General features: G+C 39.0%; 1 protein-coding gene across 1 annotated transcript; it reads left to right on the forward strand.

The window, feature by feature from the left end:
- Nucleotides 1-4,271: 4,271 nt before the first annotated feature.
- Nucleotides 4,272-16,856, forward strand: FAM174A (family with sequence similarity 174 member A). The gene is made up of 3 exons (XM_065744222.1): nt 4,272-4,534; nt 12,879-13,013; nt 16,388-16,856. Exons 1-3 carry the CDS (start codon nt 4,272-4,274, stop codon nt 16,389-16,391), a joined length of 402 nt encoding a protein of 133 aa, XP_065600294.1. The 3' UTR covers nt 16,392-16,856.
- The last annotated feature ends 3,781 nt before the right edge of the window (nt 16,857-20,637 follow it).

The following is a 20,637-nucleotide window of genomic DNA, read 5'->3' on the forward strand; positions in this document are numbered from 1 at the left end:
AGATACTACAGGCATCACTTGCAGCAAATATTTGTTTTTGCATTGCTTTCAGTTGTGGAGAAAACTCACATCTCTCTTCCTTTACTCCTACATCCCCTCTTACATATAGTATGATGTCTTACAGAAAAATAAATAGGCTTTACAATGTTCACTTAAATATGGCAGATAATTGTTAGAAAGTTGTAAGTTTCATTTTTCATAATAAAGTACTGGATTAAAATATATGAGCTAGCATTTTCCAGTGACATTAAAAGACATTACAATTTTAAAAGTATTTTCCACCTTTCTCTGAGGCACTTTTTGGAATAAGATTGCATATCAAAGACTATATTTTGAATTTTCTCTTTTCTTCCCTCTTTGAAAGTACTCTGCAAATCTACTTTAGGTGGAAAAGATGGGCGTTATGACTCTAAAAACCTAATTTACTAATGTCATCTGTCATCAGACTTGCTTTAAATTTGTCTGCAAGGAACCTGTACATAAAAGAGGGTAAGAAAAATCCCCAAAAGCCACTCTTGAATCTTTCATATTGGAAAAGCTGTTAATGATAAAAAGGACTAACGTATAAAAGAAATCTCATTATAACAAATTACTTCCTATAACCAATTAGAATAGTATTACAGCACTTAATCACATAGTTTAAGGCTGAACTTTATGTAGGTATTAGTTATGGCAATTATTGCTTTTTTTTTTTTTCTTCCTGTTCTAATACCATCTAGTGAAAGAACACAATGCAAATATGAAAGATATTCTCACGGGTTTATATCCATAAAAATCCTGCTTTAAAGTATATCTGAATATCAGTGCAATGTCTAGACAGGCCCTATTATGAAATTTTCTGCCCTCTGTAGGGCTTAATTTCTGCCTGTATCTTGCTTGGGCATGACACATTTCATACTTTCTTTTGCTAAACTTGTATTACTAAAAAAAAAAAACAAAAAAAACCCAAACTGATTAAAAATTCAATTTCTGCCAGTAATATATTTCATTTTTACAAGTATCACTTCCAAATATTTAACAATAATAACAAATGACAACTGTTATAAAGTATTTTTCATTCCCTTTAAATCATATTCAATTACTAACCCAACATGGTTGGTTCTTCACTTCTCTCTTCCATTGAGCATGTCTTTGAAGACAAAACAAAAGGAATGACAAAAACCTTTCTTAAAGTACAATTATGAAGCTATGCTTTTTGGCACCCTGATTCATGGTTGTAGGCTGAATTCGAAAACATTTCTAACTCATTTTTATGTTGAAAACCAGTTAGGTTTTAAACAGACTATTCTTTTAATGTCACCATCTGCTTCAGGATTACAGTAAAATTTGATAATGGACTCTGCTATGTACATCTTCAAAGTTGCATCTAATCTTATGAGTTTAAATGCAGATTATGTGTGTGATAACATGGACAACGCAGGCCTCAGTGATTTAATTCGTGCTTTGTGAACAGCCCAGATAGTCCAAAGAAAAAAACTGCAATAATTTCACAGTTTTACAGAGGAAAACATAGATTCCTATAACTGTTTTATCTCACTACCATACTTTAGCTGTTTCTAAAACAAACTTTTTTTAGAGATGTTTACAACAGAATGGACATTTTATTTTTGTTCTGAGTTGGTTGTGGTTTTTTGAACAGTTTATGAAAATTATCTTCCAGGAATGAACTGAAGACCTATAGGCATACTTCTCCACAGAAGCAACATATTGAATTATTGACACTTTTGCAAGGAAGAATGTCAGCAAGCAAAAACACCTCATATTTCATAGTTAGTTTATTTCCATATTATCAGGAGGAGGAGTGTTTAAAAGGGACATACTCTCTTTTTGTTGTTACTGTAGCTTGTTCAAAAATTTTATTGATTTATATAAGGGCAAGCAGAAATATATTTGGGCAATTGTGCCCTTAGGTAGAGGAAATGGGATTTGGAGACCTGAGAATAGAATATTCAGGCCTTACAAGCTTAGTATGTCTTTTAGGGGACAGAAGACAATTTGCATCTGAGTAGCATCCTATCAGAGCAGAGAAGCACACACTCTGGAGTGCCATTTTTGTTTTTTTAATTTCCCAAGATCCCCTGAAAGTTGTTCCTTGAGGACTTTATCAAGGATGACATCTACAGACTGAAAGAGGAGAAAGAAAAGGAAATAGAGATGTTCTGTACTGTGTCTTTTTCCTCCACAAGTACCAGGACCCATGCAGTACAGTTTCAGAAGAACTGCAAGAAAAAATAAAATAAAATAAATATATATATATATACAGAACTCCTAAGTGCCCTTCGCTGAGTTATCATTTTATTGTGTGATGAAAAGGCTCCTTCCCAGACATGCATGACACTCACATACTCCTGCAAAGTAATTTCTCTGCTCTTTCAATTCATCTGCAAGGCCTATTTTAAAGAATTCAAAAAATTACCCAATTTTGCTTTACTCAAAGGTGGAAGTCAAGTAAGCTCCATTAATTTTAATGGATGATTTAGCAGTCTCAGAGACTTTCAATAGTACCCAAGGTCTGACACCTTTTGGATATAAGAAATTAAAGTTTTTCCTTTCTCTTGTAGGTGAGAAAAGTTCTACAACTTGCACACAGAATGACATTTCTTTCAAAAGCTGTCATAACGATGACTGCAGAATGTCACCATTTGTATTTTTTTTCTTTCTTTCTTTGGTTGCAAAAAAAAAAATCAATAATTACTAAAAATGGGTATACTCAGAAAACTTAAAAAAGGCTGTCAAATCAATTTCAGGTTCAAAGTCATGACATATTTAATTCATGATACATTTCATCAATGAATTATCTTACAGCCCTCTGAAAGCAAATGATTTATAAACTTGGAGGCTTTATACCACAAATGAATACTGAACAAAGCCATGCATTTCAATGGTTTAAAATACAAAAAATAGATGTGCAAATATTTCATCTTCTAATTACCTTCTAATTTAACAACAACAAAAAATGCCCTGGCCCTCCCTAATTTCAAAGAGTAGCTTTTAAAAAACATATTGAAAAAAGAGAGCATTAAAAAGACACTGATGAAGACAATCACTCATTTCTTCTCATAAGATGAGTATGGTATGCAGTTTGTCATGAAATATACCACTATATTCCCCTGAACAAACATCCCAGCATCCACACAGCATTGACATGGCCTTAAAACTATTCAGTGAACCAATGATTGATGTTACCAATAGGGCTAAATGTACTTGCTTGGCCTTACTAGGAAGAAACACATCTCAAACTGACGCACATGGATGAGAAAATATGATAGATGTTGGGTTTGGAGTGATCCCCTTAAGGCTTCAATCAGGAAAGTTCTATTCAAATTATAAACCATGGAAAAAGTAATCATGAAGGTTTAATTACATGTTCCTTTTATCACCTTCAGTAAAAAATATTCCTCCAAAGCATCTGAAATAACATACACATATAAATAGGAAGACATAAAAACACTGATAAAAAGGCATCAGTTACACCCTTTTCCATGCCAAATTCTAATTGTATATGTGCCAGAACATGAACTTATTTTCCCACTTAACTGTCACTATTAACCAAATTTGTTAATAGCTTATTAGCAACACGTTGAAGTGATACACGTGTGATTTTACATGATGCAACATAATAATTGGAAAAAAAAGGTTTTCTTGGGTATTAAAACAAGCCTGCCTTCACACAAAATATGTGTATTTCCTTGTTAACAGCACTTCAACTGCATAAATATAATCGATAAGGCTATTTTTCTATTTTTTCTGCAATACATCAAACATTTGAGGCAGCAGTGACTGACAGATTAACCTAACAAACAGGACTGACCGATGCATTTGCACTGAACACATGTAATTAACACAAGCATCACAGACAACATGGTACATTCGTTCTGCATGAAGCTGCGACATCACTATGTGGCCTCCTCTCCCCCGGTCATGAATTTCCGCTGCGTTTGTAAACTCTTGACTGAGCTGTGGGCTCTGGTTGTAATAACCCAGTCGCACTCTCTTCCCGATCCAACATGTAAGCACAACAGAAACAGAGCAGCACCTGGAACAGGTCAGAGAACGTGAAGAAGACCCCACGAGCACAGAGCGCACTCAGCCCCGCCTCTTCCCTGCGTCACGTGACCGCGCCAGGAGCGGCGCGCACCCTGCCGGCAACTGTATAGCGACGGCGGCGGCCGTCCGGCAACAGGCACTTCCGCTTCCGGCGTTGTGCGGCGCTGCCCGGCCGCGCTTAGGCCGCGGCCGGCGTATGCGGGCGGGCTTGACGAGCGGTCAGGATGTGTCCACCGCCTCCTTGGCTGCTGGCGGGGCTGGTGCTGGCTGCGCGCTGTGGGGAAGCCGCGGTGGTCTTCCTTAGCGGCCCCTTCGTCTCCCCGCAGCCCACAGAGGCGGAGGGCGGCGCGACGCGGAGCAGCGGCGGGCGGCTGGCGGAGGTGTCGGCGCCGCCGGAGCAGGGCCGGCCCATGACGCAGCGCGCCCTGTCCGTGCTGGTGCTGGCCAGCGCCGCGCTCATCGTTTACTTCGTGATCCGGACTGTGCGGTGAGGGAGGTGGCCGGGAGGCAGTGGGCGGGAGAAGTGGGCAGGACTCGACTGGGCTCGTCTTGTTTTCAGTAAACACATCTCGTGCGTTCCTAAGGGAAAGATGCTTAAAATCTTGCACTACGACCAAGCTGTCGCTGTTTCTCACTGAAACTGCTTGTGTGACTTTAAATGCTTTTATGATTAACTCCATAACAAAAAGTTTTTGTTGCGGTGTTTTGTTCTTGCACGCTTAAAGTCTGAACAGCATACCTAAACTCCTGGATAAGCCTCAAATGTGTGATTGCATGGAAACTGTATGCATTGTGACTGTGTTAATTCATTATGTTTCTGGGTGTTTTTTTTTGGTTTTTTTTTTTCTTAGAATAGTTAGGACAGTTTACATACCCAGTATCTTTATGACTGATTCCAGAAAGGTAGAAGTGTTCTGTATTGGGCCCTTACAGAAACATGCCATCTAAGCAGAGCAGAACAGCCTGGATTTCCAAAGCTTCTGTAGGATGTGTTACAGCAGTTATCAGACTCACTGTTTTCATCACGTGTATCTTGATGGTTGCACATCGTTAAGGAAACTACATGTTTTCTTAACCAGGAGAAAATGGACTGGTACCATGGAAAGAATAAATAAAATAAGTAAAAGCCTGTCCTTACTGGAGTTGCAGAAGGAACTTCTCATCTGCTGTCATTATTTTCTAGATAGTTGGGAGTTGTGCTTGGAATCGTAGTGTGGTCCTGATGATATGGAGACCGGAAATGCCCTTGCATCTGTGCAGCACTGAAACAACAAAAACACTGATGTGTTATCAACACTAATTTTCTCCTGAAGCCAAAACAAAGCATCACAGTAGGCACTATGAAGAAAATCAACTTTTTGAGAGGGGTCTGTGGTGAGGCAGGATGTCTTGGGCAGATATCTCCTGTGGAACTCCATGCTGGAGCAGTCTGGTCCTGAAGTATGAGTCCTGAAGTATGCAACTTTTGGAGCAGTGCTTGGAGAGCTACAGCCTATGAGATGGACCCCACACTACAAGTATGAAGAGACATCATAGAATGGTTTGAAGTGAAAGAGACCTTTAAAGGTCATCTCATTCTACTCTCCAGCAATGAATAGGGCTATCTACAGCTAGGTCAGGTTGCTCAGAGCCCTGTCCAGTCTGACTCTGAATGTCGCTAGGGACAGGACCCCCAGTGCCTCTCTGGGCAACCTACGTCAGTGCTTCTCTAACTTCATCATTAAAACCTTTTTCCACACATCCGATGTAAATCTTCCTTGTTTTATCTTGAAACCATCTCCCTTTGTCCTACGAGCCTGATAAAGAGTCTGTCCCCTTCTTTGTTATAGCCTGCCAGTAGAGCTTATGTACTGAAAGGCTGCTATCAGATCTCCCTGGAGCTCTCTCTTGTCCAGGCTGAACAGCCCCAGCCCTCTTAGCCTGTCTTCAGAGGGGAAATGTTCCATACCTTGAATCATTTTTGTGGCCCTTCTGTGGACGTACTGTAACAGATTTGTGTCTCTCCCGTACTAAGGAATCCACATTTGGACACAGTACCCCAGGTGAGGTTTCACTAGAGCAGAGTAGAGGGGCAAGATCACTTCTGTCATCCTGCTGACCATGCTTCTTCTGATGCAGACAAGGATATGGGTGTCTTTCTGGGCTGTGAGGGCACATTGCTTGCTCATGTCTAGCTGCCATCCAGCAGTACCCCCAGCTACTTTTTGGAAGGGCTGCTCTCAATTCCTTTGGTTCCTAGCTTGTACTGATAGTGGGATTTGCTAAAGAGCATTTGTGCCAGTACTGACCTCTGAGGGACACCACTCATCACTGATCTCCATTTGGACATTGAGCCGTTGACCACTACACTGGGTGTGGTGTCTATTATGGGTGTCTATTACCTGGCTCAGGAAGTTTTCCTCTGTACACTCCAGGAGCCGTACCTGTAGCTCACCATGCTACTTTTCCAGGAGGTATCGTGGTTGAAGTACCCCAGCAGAATGACAGCCTGCAAATCCTGTAGCTGGAGGAAGAAGTCTTCATCAACAGACTCCACTTGATCAAGTGGCCTTTAGTAAGCAGCATTCACAAGGCTCTCTGTTGCTTTGGTCTCTGTCATCCACCAACTTTTGACTTTCTTGTGGCCTTTTTTCAGGGACAACTCTTAACACTCTATACCAACTTTGATGTAGGGGGTAACCCCTCCTCCTCTTATTCCTCACCTGTCTCTTTTGAGGAGCTTCTAGCCATTGATAGTAAGGCTCCAGTCATGGGAATCATTCTACCAGGTTTTGGTGATGGCTACTACATAATTGTTTTCTAGCAAGAAACAGTGCAGATAAAGCACTGTGAACTGACTGATCACAGTGCCTGTTCTCCATCCTGTTGTGATCAGGGAGAAGATTGAAGAGTGGGTGTGATATTGAACATGGAATTAGAGAAGGCAGAGGAAGCTATTCCTACTTGAAATTCTTACTGCCCTGCACTGTTATGGATTGGTAGTAAATTTATCTTCCCTGAGTTCAGTCTAGCTTGCCTGTGACAATAGTTGGTGAGTGATCTGTCTGTTCTTATCTCAACCTGTGAACTGTTTCATCTAATTTTTTCCTCCTGTCCTGCTGAAGAACAGGAGTGGAAATCCAGAGGCTGTCTGTGGTCAAACTGTCACCCAGGGCTTGACTGCCCTTTGGTGAAGAACCTTTTCCTAATCCCCAGCCTGACCCTTCTGTGATGCAGCTCCATGCCTTTCCCTCAGGTCCTGTCAGTACTGCAGAGATAAGAGATCAGTATGTTATACTCCAGAAATTACCAGTTTACAGGATTAGACATTAGAAGCCTGTTTTTTCTATATGCCCTTGTGTTTAGTTGAAGTGATTTGATTTTGTTTATTAGTGCACAAAAACGTTTACCATCTAGAACCAGTGTATTTGGTGTATTTTTTTTATGTTCTTGAGAGCTGTGCTTTTCAAGTGTTCATTGCTGGACATGCTTGTCTAAAGAATTCAATGTATAGCAGTAGCAAACAGTTCAAATCAACTTGGACATCATGACTTTCAGCAGCAACCTTGAATTTGAGAGAGAAAAATGCTTGTTTGCTAATGATAGTATGAGAGAAAATGCATACAAGTTATTTTGTACTCTCAACAACTTTTTCTTATCGCCATTTTTATCTTTCTGCTGCTGGAATAGTTTTATTACAGTCATTAATTGCCAGAAATTTAGATTTAAGATAACTCATTATTCAGTATCTATATGTAAGTTCTTTGCAAAATAATTAAATGCTCAACTGTTATACTACATTACTATATCAGAAACTTGCAACCTTTCAGAATGGATGTTGTCTCAACAAGTGGGCACTGCATTTTTAGCAAGCTGCCTGGTATTTGTCCTGTTGGGGTCATGCTCATGTAAGTTAACATAGACAAAGCATGTGTTTTTTTAGGTTGGATTTGTGGCTGAATGTCATATGACAGTACTTGTGTTGGAAATTTAAGTTTTAGATACAAACTTTCCAGTTTCTTTTGAATATATATATATATATATATATATATATATATATATATATTTGTAATTAAACCATGCATTGTTAACAAAGATAAAGGTTTCAGGATCTTTTACAAAGTTATAGAGTTTCAACATGTTTTCACCATTCAACTTCATTTATACATAGAAACAATGTATAATTTTAAAATTAGAAATAATACTTTTCCAGCTCTGTTATAGACTACTTGGAAAATCTAGGTCCAGTTTGTTGGGACTCAGTCAAAACCTTGCTTAATTAAATGATAGCAATCTCTATCAATTCTGTACATTCTGATAAAGATACGTGTATTTGGTTTTCAGAGCCATTTGGCTTTTTGTTTGAAGGTGATGCCCTGAAAATCCATTTTGAAGAAAACCATGTGAGAGCTGATACAACTTTGCTGCTGTGGCTATAACACTTCTTTTTCTCCACATATAATTCATGTAAATTATAGCAAACACCCTTTCAGAAAAAAAAAAAAAAACGTATCTTGATTTCATTTTGAGCTTTGTGTATGGGTCTACTAGTTTCAACTGCCTTGTTATACAGGTTGGACTCTTTGTACCTTTCCTTCTCATGGTGTGCTGAGAAGATGAGACTGGGAGGTATTTTCAGCAGTTGTGTTAATTGAGTGTGCAGTAGCAGACTGTATGAGGGACCTCTGGAGATTGTCTCTTCTGGCATCCTGCAACCTCCTGCAGGCTGCTAGGCTCTTGATGGGTTGCTTTGAGTATGTGTCATGAAGATTTGTAATCAGTGTGTCCCTGTGTTTAACCCTCACAGGAAAAAGTCTGTATTATTGGTTTTTTTTTCTGGTTTTGTTGTTTCTTTTGTTGTTTTCCTCCAATTGTGCTGTTGAGGAAAGCTTTTGTTATAGAGGAAGAACTGGTGTTTTCTAGAGCTCTTTCCCAGGCTTTGTTTGCTTCAAAGCCAGTTGTGTTAATTACAAAAAACTTCATGTCTCTTGTGCATTTTTATACATTTAGATATGGAACTCCTTTTATAACAGAAGATTTTCGAAGAATGATGTATGTAGCAACAAGACCATACAACATATCCATCAGAACTAGGAATAAGGGAATTTAGACGTTGCAATGCCATTTTCATTCTGACAGTTTTATTTTTCCGTTCTGTGCTTAGATTTGATACTTGACACAAAACGCCTGACAACGCACAGAAACACTAATATTAAACTTCTTACACCCTTTTCTTTTTTTTCGTTAACTCCTCCTGTTTCTGGATAGCGCTTATTTACAAGAAGTCTGTTGCAGTCAGTGGCTATCTCCCACATAGGAAGAAGAGCACGATCTTCGTTCTTCAGTTTTCGTGAGTCAGTGAGAAAACAGATGTAGTACATGAGGTGAAATGACTTTTTTCTTTTAAGACGACCGTTACAAAATGCAATACAATTCATCGTTCTACATCAGACTTCCTAAAAACAGTTCAGTATAAATGATGTATCAGATATTAAGTTTCTAGGAAGTTATTTTTAAGCATTTTGGATTAGGATTATTGAATTTCTTTAATGGATCTAAAATCTGTAGCTAATGTGTGTCCTTCACAGAAGTTATTAGCTTCAACTAGTAACTTTATTTTTATGAGAATACTTTTTGTAACTGGTATAGTTCATGGCTCAGGAAAAATAAATTTAGTTTGAAAAATTAATTCATGGAGAATGTAAAGAAATTGCTCTGTATTGTGTAGTACATGGTATGAGAAGACTTTAGGGTGGGATTTTTCCAGCAGTGAGTCAACTGGAATAGTTAAAAATCCAGTTTTGTCACACTGGCCGTTACCAGACTCTTCAGAGATAGTTTTTTCCTGATCTGTATCTTGCCAAACCTTACCCACCTATTAAAAAGTAGTCGGTCTTTGGAGCTGTGGAACAGGGAATGTTGATTTCTGTTTTTAAGAAGGTATATGCTGGCTCATAATTAACACTTGTCTGTAGGCATGAGGTGATTGGAAAGCTGCAGTTCCTTTGTCATGTACTTTTCAGAATCTTCTGAAGTACTGTGAAGAGCAAAAGCAGGGAACAGGGAGGTTTGTAGAGCTTAGTAACAGTAAAAAAACCTTCTGTTAATATGGCACTATACATAAGATCAATTAGCAGTTACTGTTGTATTGAACTGATCTCATTTCAAGTGTTTGGCTTTTTGTTGCACCTGATCAAATTAGGATTAAAGGAAAAAAATTCTTCGTTCCCACCCTCCTAGCATTTCACAGTTCTGTTTCTTTAATCTTGTTATTTTAGATGTTCTTTTGACTTGGCTTGGTTTGCTTCAACTCTTATTTTCTTAACTTATTTTCTGTTTGTTTGGTTTTTTTTAAACACCAACATTTCTCAGTTCTTATTTAGCTCTGCTCTTACTGTCATCGATACCACTTCTGGTATTAATCTCATAATATTTGTTTGCATGTTATTGCAGATTTCTCCACGTTTGTCAGCTGTTTTTGAAGAATTACTGAGATTGAACATGTAGAAACATAACATTGATTTTTGTGTATGTTTAATCCTGTTTTTGATAGCTTCATCTTATTAGGCCCTAAGGTCTCAGTAGTAACTACAGTGATAAAAATAATCCTACCAAGAATGCTACTGACTTTAATGCCATTGGTATTCTGTGGTAGATTTTGTTTCAGTCATAGGTCAGCAAAGCTATTTTAGTTTTTTTGTAAACACTCGTGATGGTTCTCTAGCATCCTAGTTATGTCTGTGCATGTATACCTTACGAGCATCTTTGGCATCCTTTTAGCTTTAGTTTGTTAACTAATTTGCATGTAGGGTAAGTTTTCATGTCACCAGTAATTCAGTTTTCTGTTTCTCAGTAGCATTCATTTGAACCTTTAAATCTGTGCAAGCCTTTTGATTCCATTTGTTTTCTGCAATCTGAACATATGTTGTGTGTCCTCAAGGTTATTCTTGGCTCACTACAGAGCTTTCCTTTTAAACCCATTATGTACAAAAAAGTATCAAAATGTCTAGGGAGGTTAATAGCAATATTGGATATAGAAATAACATGAAATGCTCCATCATTTCCTGTTTTATTTTTGTTTACAATAGAAACAGAATGTTTTGAGTTAAAAGGGACCTTAAAGATCATCTGCTTCTAACCTCTTTGCTGTAGGAAGGGACACCTCCCACCAGGTTGACTCAACCTGGCCTTGAACAATTCCAGGAATGAGATATCCAGAACTTCTCTGGGCATCCTATTCCAGTTCCTCTGATTGAATAATTTCTTAATCTAAACCTATCCTCATTTAGTTGAAAGCCATTACCCTTTGTCCTGTCACTATACTCCATGATAAAGAGTCTGTCTCAAGTTTTTCTGTAGGCTCCCTTTAGGTATGGAAAGGTCACAATGAGCTCCTCCTGGAGCATTCTCTGTACTGAGCAGCACAGCTCTCTTGGTCTACCTTCATAGAAGTGGTGCTCCAGCCCTCTGGCCGTCTTCATGGACCTGGAAAGAATCTAATGGAGGGACATGAAGGTGATAAAGGGCCTGGAGCCCTTCTCTTATGAGGAAAGGCTGAGTGACCTGAGTCTGTTCAGCCTTGAGAGAAGAAGGCTCAGAGAGGATTGGATGCATGTCTATAAGAATCTAAGGTTCAGGAGGCCAAAGGGACAAGAATGAACTCTTCTCAGCAGTGCATGGTGATAGGATGAGTGGAAACAGCCACAAATTGAGTCACAAAATGGCCATAAAGTTCTGAGCAAATGTGTGTGGGAACTTCTTCACAGTGCAGTGACGGAGCACTGGCACAGCTGCACAGAGAGGTGGTGGAGTCTCCTTCTCTGGAGACATTCAAGACCCACCTGGACACCTACCTGCGCAGCCTGGGTTAGGGAGCTGCTTTGGCAGGGGAGTTGGACTCAATGATCTCTGGAGGTTCCTTCCAACCCCTACAATTCTGTGGTTCTGTGACCCCCTCTTGTTTCACTCCACAGGTGCATGTCCTTACGCTGGGGGCCCCAGAGCTACATACAGTGCTGTCTCATGCTGAGTTCATAGAATCATAGAATGGTTTCGGTTGGAAGAGGTCTTTTAAGATCATCTACTTCCAACTTCCCCCTGCTGTAGGCAAAGACACCTGCCACTAGAGCCGGTTGCTCAAAGCCCCGTCCACCCTGCCCTTAAATGTCTCCAGGCAAGGGACACACACAGCCTCTCTGGAAGTCCTGTTCAAATGTCTTACAAGCCTCGCAGTAAGTAATTGCTTCTTAATATCTAATTTAAATCTACCCTCTTCCAGTTTAAAGCTATTTCCACTTGTCCTGTCACTACATGCTCTTATAAGAAGTCCCTCTCCAGCTTTCCTGTAGCTACTGGAGAGCTGCTATAAAATCCCCCCAGAGCCTTCTTCAGGCTGAAAAGCCCCAACTATCTCATCCTGTTCCCTGTGGGGAGAATGAGTTTCTTATTAGCCAGCATCCCTCAGTCCTCCTCAGAGCTGCTTTGCAGTGCTGTACATTCTCTTCCCAGCCTGTTTTTGTGCTGTTCCTGACTCTTGCATTTAGCTACTGAATAGCTTTCTGCTTTCACTTTCTTTTTAGCTGTTAAGTGCCTTTCTGTATTCTCTTCAGTAATTCTATACAAAACTAAATGTGGTAAACTCTTATTGGCCTCAATGATTTCCTGTAAATTCTTCATGCTTGGAGCTGTCTGATAGCTGAACTTCACTGAGCTCAGGGTGTACACTTTAAGTATAGTTACTTTTTAAAATTCATAATCAGTTCTCAGTATAGCAGTGTTTTATGGGGTAGTTCTCTTACATTGTTGAAAATGCAGAAATTTATAGAACTTACACATCTTAAAATACATTTCAGGCTCAGAAGGCGTAACAGAAAAACACGAAGATATGGAGTTTTGGATACAAACATAGAAAACATGGAGTTGACCCCACTAGAGCGAGATGATGATGATGATGATACAACACTATTTGATGCCAATCATCCTCGAAGGTTTGTATGTAGAAGCTGGGATATATGTGTACAAGTGGAAATGAAGGACGCAGATGATAAGCAGCTTGACTGGAGAAGCTTGCTATTTTGTTTCTTATGTATGTAGTTGGAGGAGTAATGTCAAAATAAACTGAATTTTAAATGGACAATAATTTAATGCGTAAGAAGATAAGATTCAGCTACTCTTGATCTACTCCAGAACACCTTTATCTTTGACTTTGTCTTTGGCATACAAGTTCCAGAGAAAGTCAACAACTAGTTTATCAGCTTTGCACACTTCGGTTATTCCATCCTTGGGTATTTCACTCTTGTCATTTATTGAATGGATAAGAAGGAAATGGAGACAAGAATACTAAGAGCAGAAGTATGATTTAGACTAAGGTGCTTTACAGCTGTAAAAAAGGAGGCCTCTAATGGCAATTGCTATTATGTGTTACCTTAAGAAAAAAATTCACATTATGATACAGTGTTGTAGTTAAAAAAAAAAAAAAAAAAAAGCTGTTCTAATTTCCAAATACTCAGCTTCTTTTAAAATTGGACTACTGCAGTAAATCATCATTTACTTTAGCTATACCAAGCAATTTGTAAGTATTTGAAAGTAGCTTGCTGATCCAGACCATTTTTAATATAGTCGTTAGGATGACATATGATCTAAACAGTTTGAATATGTTAGTAGTATTTCATTTATCTGATGACATAGCTATTGTCAGATCAGTATTTATTAGTATTAATATACATAATTCCTTACATACTATGGTACCTTCTTGTTGAGAGAACTTCTGCTATTTTTTACTTAATAGAGTTGGCTTCAAACAAAAACCAAAAATACCCAATGTTTTCATCTCATTCTAAATGCTCAGAAAAACTGGGAAATGAAGTGGGATGTTGCAGTAGTGTTAGAACGTGCTGTAGCCCTGCATAAATATGTGGTGATGTAACTTGTAGCATAAACATACGTTTATTTCTTCCCTATCAGCCTGTGACATGGCCTAAAATTTGATACAGAAGAGGTGATGTTGGGTTTGAATCACACTGCAAGAAAAACAATTGCATTCGAGTAACTGAGTGATCTGACTGAACTTCTGCATGTGTTTCTGTTAACTTGATAAGGAAATTTTCCAAATAGAAGTACTACCCTCACAAGTGAATTGTTAGAAAATCATGGAATGATACCTTAATGAGGTTAGAAAAGACCTTTAAGATCATCAAGTCCAGTTGTCGACCCATCACCACCATGCCCACTAGCCATGTCCCTAAGTGCCAACATCTCCAGGGATGGTTCTTCAACACCTCCAGGGATGGTGACTCCACCACTTCCCTGGACAGCCTGTTCTAATGCCTGACCACTCTTTTAGAAGAAAAAAAATATTTTTTGGTGCAACTTGAGTCATTACTTCTCATCCTGTTGTTAGCCAGGGGGAGAGACTGATCCCCACCACACTGCAACCTCCTCTTAGGTAGCTCTAGAGAATGATAGGGTCTCCCCTGAACCTCCTCCAGACTGAACAGTCCCAATTCCCTCAGCTACTCCTCATAAGACTTGTGGTCCAGACCACAACTTCGTTGCCCTTCTTTGGGAGCACTCCAGCACCTCAATGTCTTCCTTGTAGTGAGGGGCCCAAAACTGAACACAGCACTCAGGATGTGGCATCACCAAAGATGAGTGCAGTTTGATGATCACCTCCCTGCTCCTTCTGTTCACTCTGTTTCTAATACAAGTCAGGATGCTGCTGGCCTTCTTGGCCACCTGGGCATGCTGCTGGCTTTTTTTCACCCCCACATCATTTTAATCTGCGCAGTTTTCCAGACAAGTTTCCCAAGTTTGTAGCACTGTGTAGAGCTGCTGTGACTGAGGTGCAGCACCTGATGCATGGTCTTGTTGAACAATTTGTAACAGCCCATTGATCCAGCCTATGAAAATGTTAATGAATTTTCAGGATTGCTCAGAAAGTAAGCACTTATATGATCAAAGACATTATTTCCATGATGGGAGCTTGAGTAAACAAAGATTTTAAGTTACATGTAGTTGATAAAGCGAGTATATTCCACACATATATTGAGAGCTTGTTGTGCTCTTTCCTGTATAGAGAGAAGCTGTCAAAATTTCATGAGTTACATTTATCTTGAAGCATTTGTGCGTAGGAGGATCAGAAGAATTGTCAAAACAAAGTTTAAAAACTAATGTGGAGTACTTTTTAAATATATATATATATATGTATCAGTAATTGGAAATGTACTTGTGTTAGTTCCTTTCACCTTGTATCTGCATGACAACTTGTGGAAGTTCCATGTTGGGCAGCTAAGCTCAACCTCACTGTTTACACTCCCCTTCTTAAGAGAACAGGAAAAAATATGATGAAAAGATGCTCATGGATTAAGATAAGGACAGGGAGATCACTCACCACTCACAGGCATGGACCAGACGTACTGAAGCTTAAGGGAGATGAGCCTATTTCCTATTGACAACACTTAGAGCACCTCCTGCCCTTCTGCACTGACCTGGGTGCCCACAGGGCCGCTTCTCACATTTTGCACTCCTGTCTTCCATCTGATGCTGTGCAGCAGCTTTTCTTTCCTTCAGTCCTCTCTTCTAGAGCACACCCAGCATCACCCACAGCTCAGCTCTGGTAGCAGCAGATCCCTGTTGGGATCCCCCTCTCTGAGCAGAGGCCAACCCTGAGGCCTCCCCTTCTATCAAAACCTTGACACATAAGCTCAGTACACACCTTAATAATCATTATTACCTAATTAAGAAGTACAAAATGTGTAAGGAGTCAGAACTGAAACATTTTGATGTTAAAACTGAAACATTTTGATAATAGCAGTACCTCATTTTTCACATATTTTCACTTTGTACTTTGCAATAATTTGGAGCTTGTTTTTCTTCTTTGAGTAGCACAAATATGCAGTCAGGCATGGAGGAACAGTGAAACCAGAAAGAGAGATCTTTGATGGATTCTGATTTTAGTTCCTGTTTGTCATGGGCAAATCAGTGTTGCAGTTTTGTTTAACTACGGTCAGTGAACTTATTCAGTTCATAATTTTCTTATTCTCATAGATCAGAGTGAAATACACTTCCAAAAATAAGCATGATTGTGTTAGTGTTACTAACAAAAAAAAACATGGAAGTCTGAAAACTCTTAGAGTTGAAAGTTGGAATGTGTAAATGTGCTGCCTTTGTATTTTGGAGGTTTAAATGAACAGTGTTTTATGACATTTTACTTCACAGTAATGTGGTAACTAAGTTTTTATGGACAAATTTAGTAATAAAGAGTTGCACCTTTTTTCTCTTAGTGTTAGGTCTTTAAAAATGTAGATTAACATTACCCTTCAAACAGCATTTCACATTAATGCATCTGTTTCTTCTGTTGTAGATAAGTACGTGCCTTGCAATGAAAGAACTTAATTCTTCAACCAGAGGAAACTGCTTCAAGGGAGGAATAAGAAGCAAGAGGGTGTACAAGTTGAGGAGAGGCTGATTTAAACTAATATACTGTGGCATCCTTAGATTGTTGCAATAAATACTGTACCAATTTGTTGTACCTTTCTGTATATAGAGAACTGTAAATGTAAAGCCTGGAGAGAGGGTGCACTAAAATGAAAACCTATTTGGAAGGGAGATTACTTTTAAAACAGGGTATTTTTTGTTTGTTCTAATTCTTGTGTAGCATAAGTGTGGTATACAGGGTATACAGTTTTTCTACAACAATCTGGAATAAAAATCATTTTTTTGGCTGATATTAAATTATAAATAAACTTTACCACTGTGTGCTACTCAGAATTCTATAACTCAGTTTTAATTGAGGAGATGCTTTACCCTTTGCAAATAAAAAGCCAAACTACTGCCTTTTCTGTCGAGATTTTTTTTTAACTAATAAACGTGTTGTGAGTGTGTGTTTAAATGAAAAAAAACCACCCTGTTTACAGTGTTCCTAGCACTTACTGTGTTATTTCAGCACTATATAGATATTAACTACTAACACGGTCTTAATAAACACAGTAATGCAACACCTTATCCTGTTAAGTTTAAGTCAGTTTCTTTGTGATGGCCTTCTTTAACTGGTGTGAACAACTGTTGCTCCAGTGACTTAGGATACTTCTTGCATATGCCACGTGATGTCAGCATTCAGACCTGTGATGAAGCAAAGAACAAGTCTTGGTAAAGCTGTTTACTTTTGTTTAAATCTGGGGAAAATACTAAACTTGAGCTGTAAGTGTAAAGTGAAAAGTGACGCCAGAAGCAGCAGTTACTGTGAAATATGCAGTAACATTCTCATGAATGTAGTTTGTTTTCTTTATCCAGTCCTAAAACTTAATAAATCAAGTTTTAAGACACAGAAGACCTGATGTTTTTAAAATATATCACATTCTGCAGTTCTCTTAAATACTACAGGTGAAATGTAGAAATTCCTGGTTGTTCAAATTGTGCTGGTGTAATTGTACCACTGATTCTGTTTATATGTAATCTCAAAGTATAAACTTGCAAACATTTTTCCTGATTATTCATTCCCTTTTTTGAGAGGATTAGGAATGCCTTGAGACTACTTCCACAATGATGGATAGTTGTCTGCAGTACATATATATATATATATATTTAAAAATTCTCTGCTAGCTGATTTGTACTTAGCCCTATTTATTTTGCCATAGTAAAACATTAGATTGGGTTTGAACTAAGTTGTTTCCCAAGCTAATGTTCATTTATAGTTTGATCATAGTCACACTGCTGGGAAATGTATTGTATTTACAATAAATTGAAGTCATTTTATTTCCTTCCCTCTTGTACACATTTTTTTCCATCCTTAGTTAAAGATAAAACTGAAATGAGAGCACAGGACTTATTTTTTGAAGAGACTTAGCTGGGGAATCTAGAAAGAAATATTGTGAATAGCTGTGAGTGAGGGAGCAACAAGTTATATGATATAGGGTAAAGTGTGTTGTTCCCATATGAGAAGGGGACCATCATCATTAAAAAGTCACTGTTGCATGTTAAGTTTGTAAGTAGAGTTGACTTCCTGGAATTGTTTTAATTCTGCATGATCTTTTTAAGTTTTGAGGTGAATGTATCCTGAAGAGCTGTTATGTTTGCTAAGCATACATACTTGAACTGTTTATGTATGGCAGGGACACTGGAAGTGACTACTTAGGTTGTAAGCACTTGTCTTTTCCAAGTAAATCTGGAGATTTCTTGGAGGGGAAAAAATAGAACAGCTTTTTACATTTCTGAGCAAATTTTCCATGTTCAAAAAAATAATAAAGCATCTGGGATTCATGCCATCAAGATTATGAGGCTCTATTTTCTAGCATGAGTGGTATAGAAAAATCATAAAGCTGATAATAAATTGAGACAGTTATGTTTTCTGGTATTCCAGATGCTATGTGCTTTGGCATGCATAATTCCTCAACACCATCCTGACCGTACCTAATTTTAGGAGCGAGTTTGGCTGTCACAGACATGAAATTACTCAAGAAAGACCCGTGTTGCACCTATCATGGACTTAACCAAGCACCTTTAAATCTGCTCTAAATTTGGTGCTGCTCCAGTTGAAATGCACACCAACAGAGTTATTTCCAGCTGTGGATTAAAAAGGACTGTTCTTATCATAGCTTAACATTCTTAACATAAGTTGTCCATGTTTTGTGGGGAGGAATACAGCATCATAGAGACTGGTAATTGAACCATGTATAAATTGCATTACATTTTATATAAAGTGGACTTACCAATTAACAGCCTGATGTGAAACGCAAGATCATAAAGGTAAATGAAGTGTATAAATAGCTACATATGGAAGGTATTGTTCTTACGTTATGCCTACAAGAAGTACTCATTGAGAGCAGCCCTGCAGAGAACATGAGGTTTCTGATGGATGAACAGCTGAACATAAGTGTTATGGTTTTGTGATTTTTGTTGTATTGTTGATATTCCACATCATAACATCATGTGGTGTATTGGGAGTTAAGGAGTTAATGCTCCAGCTCTGTGGATCGTCGATAGTTCTGGGTGTACCTGTCTCAGAAGAGAACCACATTCCCCAGAGGACTTTGCGATGCTTTGCATTTTTACATATTTCCGCCCAGAAGGAAAGATAAAAACTGTCTGTGGTCACGGGACCCTCTCTTCCCTTCGGGACCGAGCTCAGCAGTGGGTGTTTGTTGCAGCCATCCGCCTTCAGCATTAGCGTAAGGCCTTCGGTTTATCAGACACTCTCTCTTGCTCATTTTATTTGATTCATTTGCCTCAATTCCAATTATATTATATTATATTGTGTTATTTTCCTTTCTGATATCTTATTTAGTAAATTAGCTTTCCTCCTCAGATCGTTGCCGCTGTTTTGTTCCTAGGCCCATCTCCCTTCTCCTTTTTCCCTTTTTCCCCTTCCCCTTCCCCGGGGTGTGGGCCCGTGGGTCCCCTGCCTCAATTGTCACGGTACCGGGTCGAACTGTCCCGCAAACCGGTGACAATAAGCCAGCATGTATGCTTGCAGGATGGAAAGCCAACAATGGCCTCTTGGATGCCCCAGCTACCTTAGACAAGGGACCAGCACCAAGGGTATCCTTGCTTCTTGCTCCAGACCTCACAGACATGCTTGGCTAGAGGCAGTAGGGGTGGTCACACTGCTCAGCACTCATGTAATTTTCCTGGACTTGTATAAGGCCAGCAGCTGCCTAGAGAAGCTGTATATGACCCATCGCAGGAGTTGTTCAAGGCCAGGACAGATGGGCCCTGGACTTCCTGATCTAGTTGGCAACTCTGCCCGTGGCATGGGCATTGGAACTGAGGGATGTTACAGGTCCCTTCCAACCCAAGCCATTCAATAGTTTGTGATTCTATGATCCTATTATGTCAGAAGAGACAGGAAGTGTTTTTTGTTTTTGTTTTCTTGTCCAGTAAGAAATAAGAAAAGACTTCAATACGTCACACTCTGAATGTAATGCCTCATATTTATTTCCATGGAAACTACAACAGATACAAAGAGCACAAGAACACTATTTGATAGAGAAATTCTAAGCTACAGTATACTGTTTTTCAATACAGTCACCACTATTAGCAAATTTGTGCCGATGAATTGATCAAGACTCTCTCCATTTCTTGATGTGACCAGCTATGCATGGCTATCTGGAACATAGCTTGGCTTTCACAGGCTTGTCATCACTGCTGAAACTCACCATGCACTGCCTCACTGTTCTCACATCCACTATTGGATCTCCAGCAAAAGTTGGTGAATTCCTCGTGGAGGAATTTAGTCACACCCCTTTTACTACATCCACATTTCCAAGTCAGGTGTTGTTCTGTCAGACTGCGTTTCTGCTGCTATCTGTCACATGGCAACAAAATGTAATGGAATATTGGCAAGAAGGTTCAACCTCTGTTGCCAGATCACCAACATCTGCCTGTGACATCATGAGCCAACATAACAAAACAACAGGTATTACTTTCAGAGGGTAGTTCGCATGTATGTATATGTCTACAGGTAGACAGATAGGTAGGTAATTAGATAAACAGATAGAAAGATAGGTAGATATAACTTAAAGATGGCCATTGAAAGAATCAGATCTCAAAATCTAACCTAATTACTGCCTGTTTTTCATCATCTACAGTTACTATCTATTCCAAGTAGCTTTCACT

Source organism: Cyrtonyx montezumae, unplaced genomic scaffold (assembly GCF_038088225.1).
Source record: "Cyrtonyx montezumae isolate F1298 unplaced genomic scaffold, pur_monq_1.0 scaffold_30, whole genome shotgun sequence".
NCBI lineage: Eukaryota > Metazoa > Chordata > Aves > Galliformes > Odontophoridae > Cyrtonyx > Cyrtonyx montezumae.